General features: G+C 38.2%; 1 protein-coding gene across 1 annotated transcript; it reads left to right on the forward strand.

The window, feature by feature from the left end:
• The first annotated feature begins 7,861 nt into the window (after positions 1 to 7,861).
• On the forward strand, positions 7,862 to 9,452 carry LOC149262598 (protein ROOT INITIATION DEFECTIVE 3-like). Its single transcript, XM_089385751.1, has one exon. The coding sequence runs from the start codon at positions 7,999 to 8,001 to the stop codon at positions 9,349 to 9,351; it is 1,353 nt and encodes a 450-aa protein (XP_089241877.1). The 5' UTR covers positions 7,862 to 7,998; the 3' UTR covers positions 9,352 to 9,452.
• The last annotated feature ends 3,157 nt before the right edge of the window (positions 9,453 to 12,609 follow it).

Raw genomic sequence — 12,609 nt, forward strand, 5'->3', positions numbered from 1 at the left:
CAATTGTCTTTGTAATAATAAGGGCTTTAATGCTTGTCTTATTTTGGGTTTATCCTTCACCTCAGCTTTGATACCATGTTAATTTTTCAAATTGTCCTATGATGTATCAATTACTTTAGCCCAAATTCACATCTTCATTTAAAAATGCATCCAATTATTAGCAATGTACCCAATCATAAACTGTAATTGAAGATAGAAAAATATACGCAATGACAAATAAGACAACAACATAACCATAAGAGACAACAAATTAGTCCAAGACCAGGGAAAAACCTGACAATGGGGAAAACCCTTTCAAATATTCTTCTTTATTAGATTGTCATAAAAAGTTTTCAACATATAGTACCATGAACCCAATACATAATCTTGTAGCAAAGATTTACAAAACAAAAACAAAAGCAAACTACATAACAACAGAGAGAAACCCTTTATCCATCAGACCAATGAATCCAACTGAAGGCAAATGTCAAACCCTAGATCAAAACCTTAGACGCTTCCAACAAGGCAAACTGCGTGAGTCTGAAACTTTCTGGACGCTCCCTTAGTCACTGTGTGAGGGCGTCTGTGTTTGACCCAGACGCTCCCAGGAACACTGCATGCATGCATTTAAGGTCAAACACTCACAAAACCGCTCCAAACCCCCAAACACTCCCTTATAGCTATTGTGCAAGTGTATGGGGCCAATGCCATCATATTTGCTTCTGAAACCCTGGACGTTGCCTTCAGGCTTCTGTGCGAGTGTTTGATATAGCCTGGATGCTCCCTTAGCCACTGTGAGTGTGTGTCCTGGGACAAAAATGCTCAGTTACGTGCGTGTGTCTGAGAAACAGAAACCCTAGATCTGTGCGAGCTTCACCCCTGTAATTTCTAACCCTTGCATGAACTTCCTCCGTCAGACTTGTGCGAACCAAGACAAAAGAAGAGAGTAGAAGATGGATTTATCAAATGTGTCTAAATGAGCTTGAGGTATCTTCTATTTATAGGCTTCCATGAGGGTCTACTTGGGGTTGAGGCTGACCTATCCAATTTTACATGTGCTTAGGGATGACCTATTCCATTATGCATGAGTGGATAAAATAATTCAAAAATCAACTTTTGCTTGTCCAAATAGGGTGATATTTAGGTCAATTTTAGTCCTCCCGAAAAGAGGAATTTAATGCAATCATCATCTCAGTCATTTGAGTTGTCCAAGGTGGAATTTGACCCTAGTTGTAAAAATTAACAAGAGCCATGTGCACGATGGTGACAAAACAATTCACTACTTTCTCTAGGATGGGTTACTCTATAAGATGGAAAAGTTACGTGTTCCTATAGGTGAGTGAGTGCAATTGATTAGAGAAGCTCACACTTCTAAGCTTACATGGAACTTTGGTGTAAGGAAGATAGTGACCAACTTGTGAAGGTATGTATATTGGCCCAAGATGTAAGAACATGTAACTAGGTTCATAAGAGGATGCATGCCTTGTTGTACCAACAAACCAAGTAAAATGAAATAGGGTCTATATCATCCCTTGCTTGTGCCCACTCATCCTTGGGAAAGCATTTCCATGGACTTTGTGGGAGGTTTACTAACAACCAAGAAGGGACTTGACTACCTATTTGTGGTAGTTAACAAGTTCAACAAGATGTGCGTTCTAATGCTCTGTAAAAAGTCCACCAATGGGAAAGAAGCAACAAACATGTTCTTTAGACAGGTCTTGGTGCACTTTGCAATATCATAGAGCATCATTTCAGATAGGGACACAAGATTTCCTAGTGCGTTTTAGATTGTATTGTGGGAGAAGATGGACATGAAGTTGAAGAGGTCTATAACATTCCATCCATAGACAAATGGGAAAACATAAGTAGTAAACATGACTTTGGTGCAACTTTTGAGGGGTTATAATTAGAAGCATTTGAAGACCTAGGATGAAAATATGGTATATATACAAAACTCTTATAATAGAGCAGTTCACACTTCTATTGGTAAGTCCCCATTTGAAACTTGTTTTGGATATTTGCCACCTTCACCTTTGGATATTGCATATGGGAAACAAGGAGGGAGGATCTTACAGGAGATGATTTAAGGGTGAGAAATTTTGTTGAGAAGATTAGAAAAATTCATATACAAGTACAAGAGACAATGTAAAAGTCACATGGAAAATACAATTCCAGGCATGGACAACACAAAATAGAGAAGTCCTTCAAGGTGGGAGATAGAGTATGGTTACAATTGAACAAGGAGAGGTTACATGGTCCTGTTAATAAAATCAAGGCTCCACAATATGGTTTCTTTTAGATACTGGAAAAGGTGGGAGATAACACCTATAGATTCAATCCACCCCCATACATGTGTAATTACTTTGTGGTGAATGTAGAGTTTAAAACTCTATGATACTTCCATGCTAGATCAAGAAAAGGAACAAGTCATACCTTTTGTAGAGGATTTGGCACTAGATGCTTAGGTAGAGTTGATAAAAGATGCAATTTTGCAAAAGAGGTCTAGAACTACAAGACAATGGCAGTACAATATTTGGTAGATTGGGTTGAAAGGATCACCTGAGACAACAAGGAGGAAAAATTTTCTCACCTCATTCAATAGAAGCTTTTAGGGGACCAACAACGTTCGAAAATGGGGAGGTGTGGTCTAGATTGGATCATTATATTGGTTTTTGTCCATCTTGATGCCTTCAAAGAGGAAAAAGTGGAGGAATTAATTCACATGACTATCTTTACTTACGGGTCCCCGTTTGGCAAATTGGGGTCTGAAACCTTCTGGGAGTAGTTTGAGGCATCAAATGGTGTTTTTTAGGGGTAAAAATTTGTAGCTTAAGCATGCCACCTTTCCACACTATTCTTCACATAGATACCTTTCCAATGGAGCAACAATTTCCTTAATCAAATTCTATATGCAAAAGTTATGCCACTCAGAAGTTGACCTTCTTGTTTTGACCACCATAATTTGAGAGGATGACACTTCAACCCCCATTATTCATTGAAAAGGAGCTAGCTACATGATCATGATGAAAAAGAATCTAAAAGATTCCATATTGTCACTCTAGTTAAGAGTTGAAGGAGTCAAACCTAACCACTTAGTAGGCTATGAGTTTGTGATATCACTGGGCCACTAAGAGGAAAATGGATTTCACTATATTCAAGTACATTTTGTTCCATAGACAAGCACAATAGAAGAGAGCGGATAGGGAGAGAGAAAATAGAGAGGGTTTGTGCACTGTAGTAGCCCATGGGCCACAAGCCTCACTTCTTTGTACTTATATACATTTTCTATTGAGAGAAAGAGAGTAGAGCAACCTCACCTTCTAGCTAGGTTTTCTCTTGAAAGGGTTTCCCAATTTATATCTAGTTTTAATTGTAGTTTGTAAAGTATCCAAAACCAATCAATTATGAATACATCCAAAATGATCATTGCAACAAAGCTTATAATGACATTTATAAGAGTAGAACCTAGGTGGTCAGAATAATAACCATCCTTCTCAATCACTTCAAATAAACCTAATATATATATATATAAGGTGTAGATCAATTGGCTTGTATGGGGTTTAGTCCCCACTAAGTCAGAGGTTAAATTCTCATGGGGAGGGGTTTGAAGATGGAAGTCACTTTCGGGGGAATTAAACTATTTCATGGGAAATCGAAGCTTGACCAAACTTAACACAATACTAATGATAACATCTCATTGGTGCGCAGATTATTCTTCCATCAAGCTTTGAGACTCCCAACCTAATTATATATATATATATATTTTAATGAATTAATTCATTCACTCTTTTCACTCTTTTTATTTCGTACTTAGCCTGTCTCGATGAATTTTTTTTCCTCCAAAGATATTCTCTTTCTCATTTTCTCAATCAACATGTTGGATGAATTTTACTGATGTTCTCCTTATCAATTTTTGAGTTCGATTTACTTCTTTTCCAAAAGCCTAGTACAGGTGTAGCATTTTCAGAAACAAGAGACTTTGAAATACTAAACCATGCAGGTCTTCACCACCTATCCCCAAGATGCCAAATAAATTCACCATTGCACTTTCTTATAGTTGAGGACTAAAACTCATGTCTACGTTCATAATCACTATTCAAAAGTTTGAATGGGATGTTCACAGAGCCTCATGTCTACCCGCATGTGCCGACTCCCAGCTAGATCATGTTTGGAGTGTTGTTTTATATAATGGGGATGGTGCAATTCCAAATGAGTCATAACACATATTTATAGAAAAAAGTTATGGTTGGAAGGGAAATACTAGTAGGATCTTCATCAGTCAATGCATGAATAATCTATGCGTGGGATTTGTCCATAGGCGCAAAGTTCGCCCATTTCCATGGTTGTCCTTCTCTCATAAATGCTCTCACTTCCATTGGCAGATCCTTCATTGTAGCCTCCTAGACACACAAACCATCTCCACGCTCTGCTTCTCAGTGAATTCTTCTTCGGGAGTCCTGTTGTCTAGCGACCTATGGGGAATTTGATTTTGAGTATCTATTGTAGTCTTTGCGACTTCTCCTGACAAAAATTTTGGTAGATCTTGATCATGTAACATCGGCTTTACACTTTCTTCAATGGATCGGTTCTTTCATTCTACAACTCTATTTTCTTCGGGATTATATGGGACTATCAACTCCCTCTTAATCCTAGACTCCTTACAGAATACTATAATATCCTTAGATGTATACTTTCCTCCATTATCTGATCTTAGTATCTTGATTCTTCTTTTTGTAAGGTTCTCCACTTCAGCTTTGAATTCTTGAAATTTTGTAAATACTTCATCCTTGGTTTTCATTAAGTAAACCCAAGTCTTTCTTGAATGATCATCTATAAATGTGACATAATATAGATGATCTCCAAGGGATTTAAGAGTCATAGGGCCACATACATTGGAGTGAATGAGATCCAAGATTTTTTTTTACCGTGAAGCACTGTTTACAATTGATCTCTTGGTATTCTTACCCAATGCACATCCCTTACATACTCCTTCATGGTCTTCTTTCAGTTCAGGTATTCGATCTACTATGGAACTTAGAGTTAGGAGGATCTTGAAATGAGGATGACCAAATCTTTTATGCCATAGTTCACATGGGTTAATTTCAGTGTGAACCAAGGTTTGAGCTAGAGGAGATATCAACCTGTAAAGTCTTCCTTCTCGAATACCAATCACTCTAGGAGTCTCTATGCTTGAGTTTTTACTCCATACAACAACCTTTCCATCAATGAAAGCTACTATATCACCCTTATCCTCTAGACTTGAAATGGAAAGTAGGTTCTAATCCAAACCTGGAACAAATATGATGTTGCTGAGGTGAATGTTGCTTCCATTCTCCAGCTTTATAGAGGTTGATCCAATGCCTCTCACGGGATAGCTTTTGTTATCTCCAAGTTCCACTGAATAAGAAGATTTTCCCTTTGATAAAATCTTCAATTGTTTGTGATGACATGTCATGTGTTTAGATGCACCACTATCAATTACCCAAATGCTCTCGTTTTGGAATGTGTCAGTGAGTGCTGAGAAGAGACCTTCATCCTTTTTTTCGATTACTTCCTTCTTTGTAGAGAATAAGAAACTCCACGCCTCCTTGATGCTTTTCTTGAGATAGCTTGCTACCTTTGAGCACTTCTTGATGAACTTCTTCAATGTATTGGAGATCTTCATGATGCCCTTAGCCAACCTTAGCTCTGATACCATGTTGAGAATTCAATAGGGCAATGATTATGATTAATTCTCTTTACTTGATAACTGCTTGTGATTCCTTTTTACTTATTAGCTTTGTTCCTTATTATTAGATGTGTGAAACATCAACCAGCTACCAAAAACAAGAAGAACAATGACACAGTATATAGGTTGCAAGCTAGGGTCAAAGCCTCTCCTCTTGAGAGGAAAACCCTTAAATCTCTTCTCTTCCTTATAGATTCTTCAACTGACGAATTCCATGACCTGAAGACTAAGACTAATACCTTCCAAGACCAAGACCAACCTCTTTGGATGATGTGCCAACTTTGATATAGTCAAACCCAGTCAAATATTTTCTAGTAGCACCTTTTCGACTTCCTGCTGCAAGATTTCGGCCTCCTACTGCAGATCTGAAATTTCAACCTCCCAACAACTATTGCTACCACAAATGGGAACTTCGATCTTCTTCTAGAGCCTTCCTCTGACCTTCGCTTGCCTTTCCCTGACTTATGGAGCTTGAGAGTAACCCTTGGTGACCTTCGCTTGACCTCTTTGCCTCCTTTTCTCCAAGATTGAACTTGAAGATGGATGCCCTAGGTCTATTGCAAAAACCCTAGTCCTCTTTAGCACGTGTGAGAGAAAGATAACCCAAACATAAATCTCCTTCGTCCCTCTTCTTCTTCGCTGCCTCTTCCTTCGCTAGAATGAGTGGTGACTGTGTGTTTCAAGGAGGATGAGTCCTCTTCTATTTATTGGCTTCTTCAAGGGTGGACGTGGTTCTTCCTTTAGGACGACTTGCGAGCTGTTAGGTTGACTTGGTCTTGGAGGGTATTTCGACACTTTTAAAGACAAAAATAATTTTCTCTACAAGTTACAATGTGCCCAGTGGGGTCTTCAACTTATGACAATGACTCTTTTGACTTCTTGACCTAGGACCCCTAAAAGCACTCAATGGGTGCTTGACCTATAAAATAAAAGACCTTGAGGATGAAACCATGCTCTAAAAATAATAATAATAATAATTTTATTTCATTTCATAATTTACAAGAATCAAAAATACATTTCATACTTATGAAGATTGAACCTAGTTACACATTTTTCAACATCTATCACAGTGACTTGGAGTAACCAGACTAGATCCATCTTAACTTTGGATCTACCAAGCGCCGAGAGGGATTAAATCTCTTTTCACTTTAAAATAGATTTGTATCTTATCTCAGGATGGATCTCGCTCGTTTTAAAAATAATATAATTTTTATTTTATTTAATGTCTCAAATATACCTAAGTATTATTGCCTTTTTTGCTAGATACTATTTTATAAATTATAATATAATAATAATAATTTATGTTGAAAATTTTGGGGAAAAAATATAATAAAAATTTATTTGTTATTTTTTAATTGTTGGAATTTAAACTTGTTTCAATTCTCATAGGTAGGGATTTGAAGATGAGAGCCACTCTCATAGGTAGGGATTTGAGGATGGGAGCCACTTTCAGGGGAATTAAACTATTTCATGGGAAATCGAAGCTTGACCAAACTTAACACAATACTAATGATAACATCTCATTGGTGGAATTAAACTATTTCATGAGAAATCGAACCTTGACCAAACTTAACACAATACTAATGATAACATCTCATTGGTGTAGACTGTTCTTCTATCGAACTTTGAAACTGAAAACCTCTCCGAACCTAATTATATATATATATATATATAGTTTAATGAATTAATTATAGATTGTTTGATGAATTGATTCATTCACTCTTTTTATTCCATACTTTTTTGAGATTCAAAACCTCTCCCAATCTAATTATATATATAGTTGATGAATTGATTCATTCACTCTTTTTATTCCGTACTTAACTTGTCTCGATGACAAAATTTTCCTCCAAAGATATTCTCCTTCAAATTTTCACAATCAACATGTTAGGATAAATTTTACTGATGTTCTTCTTATCAATTTTTGAGTTTGCTTTACTTCTTTTCCAAAAACCTACTACAGGTGTAGCATCACCAGAGACAGGAGAATTTGAAATACTAAACCATGCAGCATCACCAGAGACAGGAGAATTTGAAATACTAAACCATGCAGGTCTTCACCACCTATCCCCAAGATGCCAAATAAATTCACCATTGCACTTTCTTACAGCTGAGGACTAAAACTCATGGCTACGTTCATAATCACTATTCGAAAGTTTGAATGGGATGTTCGCAAAGCCTCATGCCCGCCCACATGTCTCGACTGCCAGCTGGATCATGTTTGGAGTGCTGTTTTGTATAATGGGGATGGTGCACTTCCAAATGAGTCATAACGCATATTTATATAAAAAGTTATGGTTGGAAGGGAAATACTAGTAGGATCTTCATCAGCCGATGCAGGAATAATCTGTGCGTGGGATTTGTCCACAGGCGCAGAGCTCGCCCATTTCCATGGTTGTCCTTCTCCCAGAAATGCTCTCACTTCCATTGGCAGGTCCTTTATTGCAGCTTCCCAGACACACAAACCATCTCCACACTCTGCTTCTTCAGCAGAACCCATCTGTTTGTGGAGATTGGGGGACCCTTCAATTCAGTTCACAATGTTTCCTTGTGAGCAAATTGGTCCCCTGTCTTGCACTAATGACGGAGTTTATCTTATGGGCGGTGGAGCTTCAGGCCAAATCTACGTGTGGGAGCTGGCCACTCAACAAGTGGTCCGCTCATGGCACGCCCACAAAAAGTCTGTAAGTTGTTTGATTTTCTCTGATGATGAGTCATTGTTGGTCTCAGGTGGTGATGATGGGTTTGTCAATGTTTGGCCTCTTATTAGAATCCTGGATATTGCAGAGGGCCTAACTAGGGAAATTCAAGTATTAAGTTTGTATAGTTGGGCTGCTCATGCCTTGTCTGTGACTGGTCTTGCATCTGGTATCGGAGGGTGCAATGCAATTCTTGTTTCTTGTTCATTGGATTGCACCGTCAAAATGTGGAGCTTAGGTTTGGGAACCCACTTGAGAACCCTTAACATGCCCACTGCTATTAATTCTGTAGTTGTTGATCCCTCTGAACATGCATTGTATGCCGGGGGAACAGATGGGAGAATATATATTGCTGTTCTGAAATTATATTCCCGGACAAGCAATGGGATTGTTAATGTTGATGGGATAATTGGATCACTGTTCGATAATAGTGGGCCAATTACAGCTCTGAGTTTTAGCGGGGATGGATTCTCTCTGATTTCGGCATCTGAAGATTGCACTATTCGCCTATGGGATACTCGTAATTACTGTCTTCTTAGGATTTTTGAGCATAAGAGAGGTCCAGTGAGCAGTATTCTGGTCTTTCCATTGCTGGAACAGGCTTTGTGTTCTTCAAATGATGGTTTAATGTGTAAGCAGTTACTTAGTCCAAAGATAGGACAAGCTACAATTTCTGTAGACTCACCATGCTGTAGCATGGGAATTATTGGGCGGAGGATAAAGGAGATGGAAGCAATGAAAGGAAATTTAGTTGTAGTGAATGAGGATAGGCGGCGTGCCTTAGATATGCTTGATAAAATCATACACGTTTACCGCACGTTTTTGGAACTTTGCATGTCTGAGGCAATAACAGAGAGTGAGAAGAACATGACAGAGGAAGGGCAGGATAAGGATGATCGCATGGTATTGGCAGACAAAAGCACACAGGAGGGTCAGCCTATGGTGTGATAATTATTGGTATTGGTATTATCTCCGTGGTGTGATTCTAGAGAGGGTGATTTCTTTCACTCGATTTCGTGAGGGGGTCATGCAGTTAAGTTGTAAAAATATCAATCCAATTATTTTTCATTCTGCTATTTATGTTCAAAACAATTGTAACATTTTATTAAGCTCACTATAGTGTTACATAAGGTTTAGTCTGTCTTCCTTTTGGAAAAGAAAAGTTTGTAAACTTTTTCAATATCTCTGAACTTCTGTGTATGTCACTGACATGCGTTTTGATTAAGGATGTCACAAATATTAGGAATCGTAAAGAAAAAAGGGCCGTTGAATTTAGATACATTGCCTGTAAGATGATGATATATAAAGCAAAATTACTTGAGAATTTATTATGTTGCGAAGAAGGTTAGCCTCCGGGAGTAGTCATTTTACCTTCCACTTTGATAAATTATGTTTGATTAAAAGTAAAACCATGTAAGTTGCTTTCTCTTGTTTGCTTCTGTAGAGTGCTACTGGAAGACCCTATTATTTAGTCTAGTTAGATGATGTAGTGCGGTACAATTTTGTTGGTTAAAAAAGTAATTTCCATATCTATGAAATCATGTACACTGAAGCCATATTCTCTGCGATAAAGAAGAGGATCAAATTCCCAGAGCCTGGATTGCTACTTTCTTTTCATCTGCTCATTGGAGTGTAACACTGGTCTGTCCTTGATGCACTTTTTATTTTTTTGAACTTGCTTCCTCTTTTCATGATCAGGCTAACACACTCAGATTTAGCATTATAGGGATCCATTAGCAACATTCAATTTGGTTGCTTCTGCCGAAGTTGCCTTGGACTTGCACCTGGCCCAAACTACTATTGTGTGCGCTCGTGCACAGCGACATTTGTAAGAACAGGCACAAGCATGTCCCTTGGTAGGACTTGAACCGTGGCAGTTGCTATATTAGCTACTTGCTTTCACCAACTAGCCGAGTCACCATTGATGATTATTTAGAAATTTCCCAGCGAAATGGTTGAGTGCAAAACAAAATTCCACGTCTTTCTTAGAGGTTTCCCAGATCTTAACCCTGTGAATTTTCAGCTGTAGGACTGTTATGAAATATAAAGAAAACAACAGTAATAACAGACTATATTTCAACTATTAACATCCCCAATCCACTAGGCAATTGAAGAGATATCATACCAATGTGTTCTATTAAGTTTCTATTCCTCTAGGGAAACGTTATCATGCATATAACAGATCTGAGAACACTTATGATAGCAGGAAATGCAACAGCAAATCTGCCTCACATTCTTCAATTGTAATGTTAAATCACTTAACACATTTGTCATTCACCCTTAACTTATGTCAAATCAGCAAGACATAATTCTGGAAACTACCATGAAAATTCTAGATGACTGAAAACTAAATTTGCAATAAGACACGTTTTGGACAGCTGGAAAGTTTTTATATATACCATAGCCTTATAACAAGGTGAGTACAATCTTCTAGCTCTCCAAAATAGAGAGGGAGAACAAAGAAAACCCTAGTCCACACCAAGGTGATCCAACAAACATGCATCACACATGCATGTCGTTCAAGGCAGGATGTCTCCTCCTCTTCTTCACTTCCACAAGGTAACCCATGGTTTCATCTCAAAATCCTAATCTCCAAATTTTCAAGGGATGAAACCCTAACCCTAGTCTTCAAGATGCTCCAACATTCTCAAGAAACCCTATCAACTCCAAGAGACAGAGATCAATTGCAAAAGAAGATCCGAGAGAAAGAGAACTGGCGCTCTCCCCTTGATCACATCTCTAACACAAATGATAAGAATTGAATGATAAATGAATGAATAGTGAAGGACTTTCTCCTTCCTCTATATATATAATAAGTAAGGGAGACCAACATCACATATTTGGGCCAATGCCCTTACAAGCAACCTACAATAACACATAGGCTCACACATGTGGAGCACTACACTCAAGGGTACACATGTCAAGTTTTAAGGTCAAGCAAGGCTCCAAATGCAAGGGAACTTTGTGAGGTGTGTTCAACAGTCCTCTTACAAGCCTCTAAGGATTCCAACAATCCTCCTAAGTCATGTTCTCCATTGGGTCCACTCTCATTAGATGGATTTTGTTGCAACCTAGGTGTCCTCGAGCCAACTCGAAGCGTCCATGCAAGCATTCAACCTACGTTGTGCTGTTTAGGGTCCAATGCCCTCCCTTGGGATGCAAAATGCCCCTCCTCCTAAGGAGGGCCTTCTCCAAGCAAGTGACCATCACCATGTGGTCATCATGTAGAATGTCACCAAAGTTGTTGAGAGATCTCCAATGCCTCAGGGAAGAATATCAGGCAAGCACCTAGTTGAGGTCAAGCAACCATTGAGTAACCCATCTCCAATGTGCAAATCCATCACGGACCATCTCCCATGTGCAGATCCATCATGGGCAATTTAGGGTTTGATCCTAAGTTGCATCCCCAAATTTTGATGCAATACAATCATAAAGCATGAATGATACCTTACATAAACATTTAAACATCATCACATTTACTACCTGGAAACCCCCCGTGGCACATATGGCCTGGAAACATTTCCGTTTCGGTGGCCGTACAATTTCCAGGCCGTACGGTTTTCCGTTTCGTTTCCGTACGTGTAAACTTAGGTTTGATCATACACCATGTACCCCAAATCTCATGAAACACCCCCAAACATGGGGTAAACACTCTTGAGTAACCCCAAAAGCTAATAGATTAATGCATAATTTTTAAAATGGCATTTGCATAATTTTTTCGTCTTGAGAGATCTAAGTGTACTAATCCTACTCATCTTCTTGATGGATTTTATAATAAGCCACATGACATGGATTTTTGGGATCTTAGGGTTCAGATATTTGTAGAACAGAGCAACTCTTTTCCTTCTAAAAGTAGCTACGAATGTATTTAAGTTAGGCATGTAAACATTAATTGCAGTAGGTATCAATAATTGGAAAGGAATTAGCATGTCATGAGAACCATAGTGGAAGGCAATTTTGTGTTCGATCTATTGTAGCTGTGGAAAACAATGATGATTCCATGCTCAATTTTTAATTCTGCCTTTTCTCATGTAACACCATGTTTCTGTATACATCTATATATCTATCTATCTATGTATTCATCTAGGTAAATAGATGATTGTTGTTATACATATTTCTTGTGCATCTGAATATAAATGACTTAATGTAGTAACATTTAAAGCTAATTAACTTCCTGCAACTTTCATTTCTATTTCACACCACTGC

The sequence above is a fragment of the Pinus tabuliformis genome, chromosome 6 (assembly GCF_031772625.1).
Source record: "Pinus tabuliformis cultivar Carrire ecotype Pingquan chromosome 6, CPIR1, whole genome shotgun sequence".
In the NCBI taxonomy this organism is placed as follows: Eukaryota; Viridiplantae; Streptophyta; class Pinopsida; order Pinales; family Pinaceae; genus Pinus; species Pinus tabuliformis.